This window comes from Ichthyophthirius multifiliis, assembly GCF_000220395.1.
Source record: "Ichthyophthirius multifiliis unplaced genomic scaffold scaff_1120509251200, whole genome shotgun sequence".
NCBI lineage: Eukaryota > Ciliophora > Oligohymenophorea > Hymenostomatida > Ichthyophthirius > Ichthyophthirius multifiliis.
The window spans coordinates 18327-19906 of record NW_004086107.1 but is presented as its reverse complement, the minus strand read 5'-3'; the positions used below and the strand labels follow the sequence as shown (position 1 = coordinate 19906).

General features: G+C 20.6%; 1 protein-coding gene across 1 annotated transcript, besides 7 other annotated features; it reads right to left on the bottom strand. All coding sequences in view use genetic code 6, as the record gives it.

Moving 5' to 3' along the window:
• Positions 1-407: 407 nt before the first annotated feature.
• Positions 408-465: a microsatellite.
• Positions 408-472: a microsatellite.
• Positions 424-479: a microsatellite.
• Positions 425-481: a microsatellite.
• Positions 437-491: a microsatellite.
• Positions 439-496: a microsatellite.
• Positions 445-491: a microsatellite.
• A 265-nt stretch (positions 497-761) lies between the features above and the next one.
• On the bottom strand, positions 762-1341 carry IMG5_158320 (leishmanolysin family protein, putative; the record flags this gene model as incomplete). The annotated part of the gene is made up of 1 exon (XM_004030519.1): positions 762-1341. A coding segment is annotated over one exon (580 nt), but the record flags the coding sequence as incomplete, so codon positions are not given.
• Between the last annotated feature and the right edge of the window lie 239 nt (positions 1342-1580).

The following is a 1580-nucleotide window of genomic DNA, read 5'->3' as shown; positions in this document are numbered from 1 at the left end:
AATTCAAAAAGTTTATAAATATTAGTAGTATTTGTAGTTTAATTCTAATCAATAAGAAATTAATAATTTTTCAATAACTATAGATTTGATATTAGATAAAAAAACATATTTATAAAATATAAAATATTAAATGAGATAAAAAATATTTTCTTTTAAAATTAAAATTAAATTATAAACATTATTAATTTAAAAACAAAATCGAAATTTATTATTTTGACAAAATAAATTTATATAAAAAAATAAATTATAATAATATTATATTTTTCAAAAAATTTATTTAAAAATATTAAAAATTTTAAATTTAAAATTCAAATTTTTATTAAATAATAGATAATTTAAAATAGAATATACGTTGTAATAAATAAAAAAAAAATATAAAAGAAACGAATAATTATTTAATAAAAAAAATATAAAAATATTAAATTATATATAAAAATATATATATATATATTTATATATATATATTTATATATTTATATATTTTTATTTATTTATAATAATAACTAGAATTTTTTTTTTAAAAAAAAATCATTACAATAATTTCATTCACTTAAACACTACATATTTTCATCATTATATTAAAAACCTTCCTTGCAATTAATTCATAAATTTTAATTATTTTTTGAACAAATTTTGAAATTTCTTTCACAAATATTTGATAAAAGATATTTGCTAACACCCGAATCTAAATTAGGAAAATATCCTTGTTTTTAATTCATTCATTTATAAATTGTTTTCTTCTAATAATGTTATAAACTAACATCTAGTACACTCATTAGCTGATGGTCCTTTACATCTAGAACAATTGTTATCACATGATTCACATTTTCCAGCATCATCGAATGAACCTGAAGGACAATCTGATTTACAAGTATTATCTGTGTTCAAGAATTTATTTTAAGGACATTAGCCTTTTGAACAATTATAATTATCGACTACTCCGGAGCATTTTATGGAGCAATCAACTCCTCCAAATCTGTCTTAGCAGATGCATTGACCGTTTACACAAACTCCTTTTTAGGAACAAAAATTTGGATATATAATAATATAATTACAAAATCTTTCATAATCTTAAGGGCATGTGATTTAACCATTAGCTTTTTCGCCATTTGTATCGATATTCTTTTACATATTTTATTCCCCTTTTCTATATGCAACTTATAAATCAATCTCAGGGAAAATAACAGTTATTTGAGATGCATCTGAGGAACATTAGAATTAATGGCATCTGAATACATCTGGATACTAATTCGTAGATGAGGACTTTGTAGCTGTAGATTTGAAGCATTTACTTTGAGTTGAATAATTAGATAATTTATCCGTATTCTTTTTCTCTTACATCTTAATCACTTACAATATTCGGATTTGTGCACAATCTATCATTATAAAAGCCTAATACAATATTACATTTTTTATTTCTTAGAATATAGAATACCAATTCTTTCATAATCAAATGAACATTACTCTTTATCAACTAATTGAAAATATTCATCGTATTAAATTGTACTTTAGCAAGTGTTTTCTAAGAAATCGCCACCTTTTCCTTTACCACAGAATATTTTCTCAACCATATTCTCATT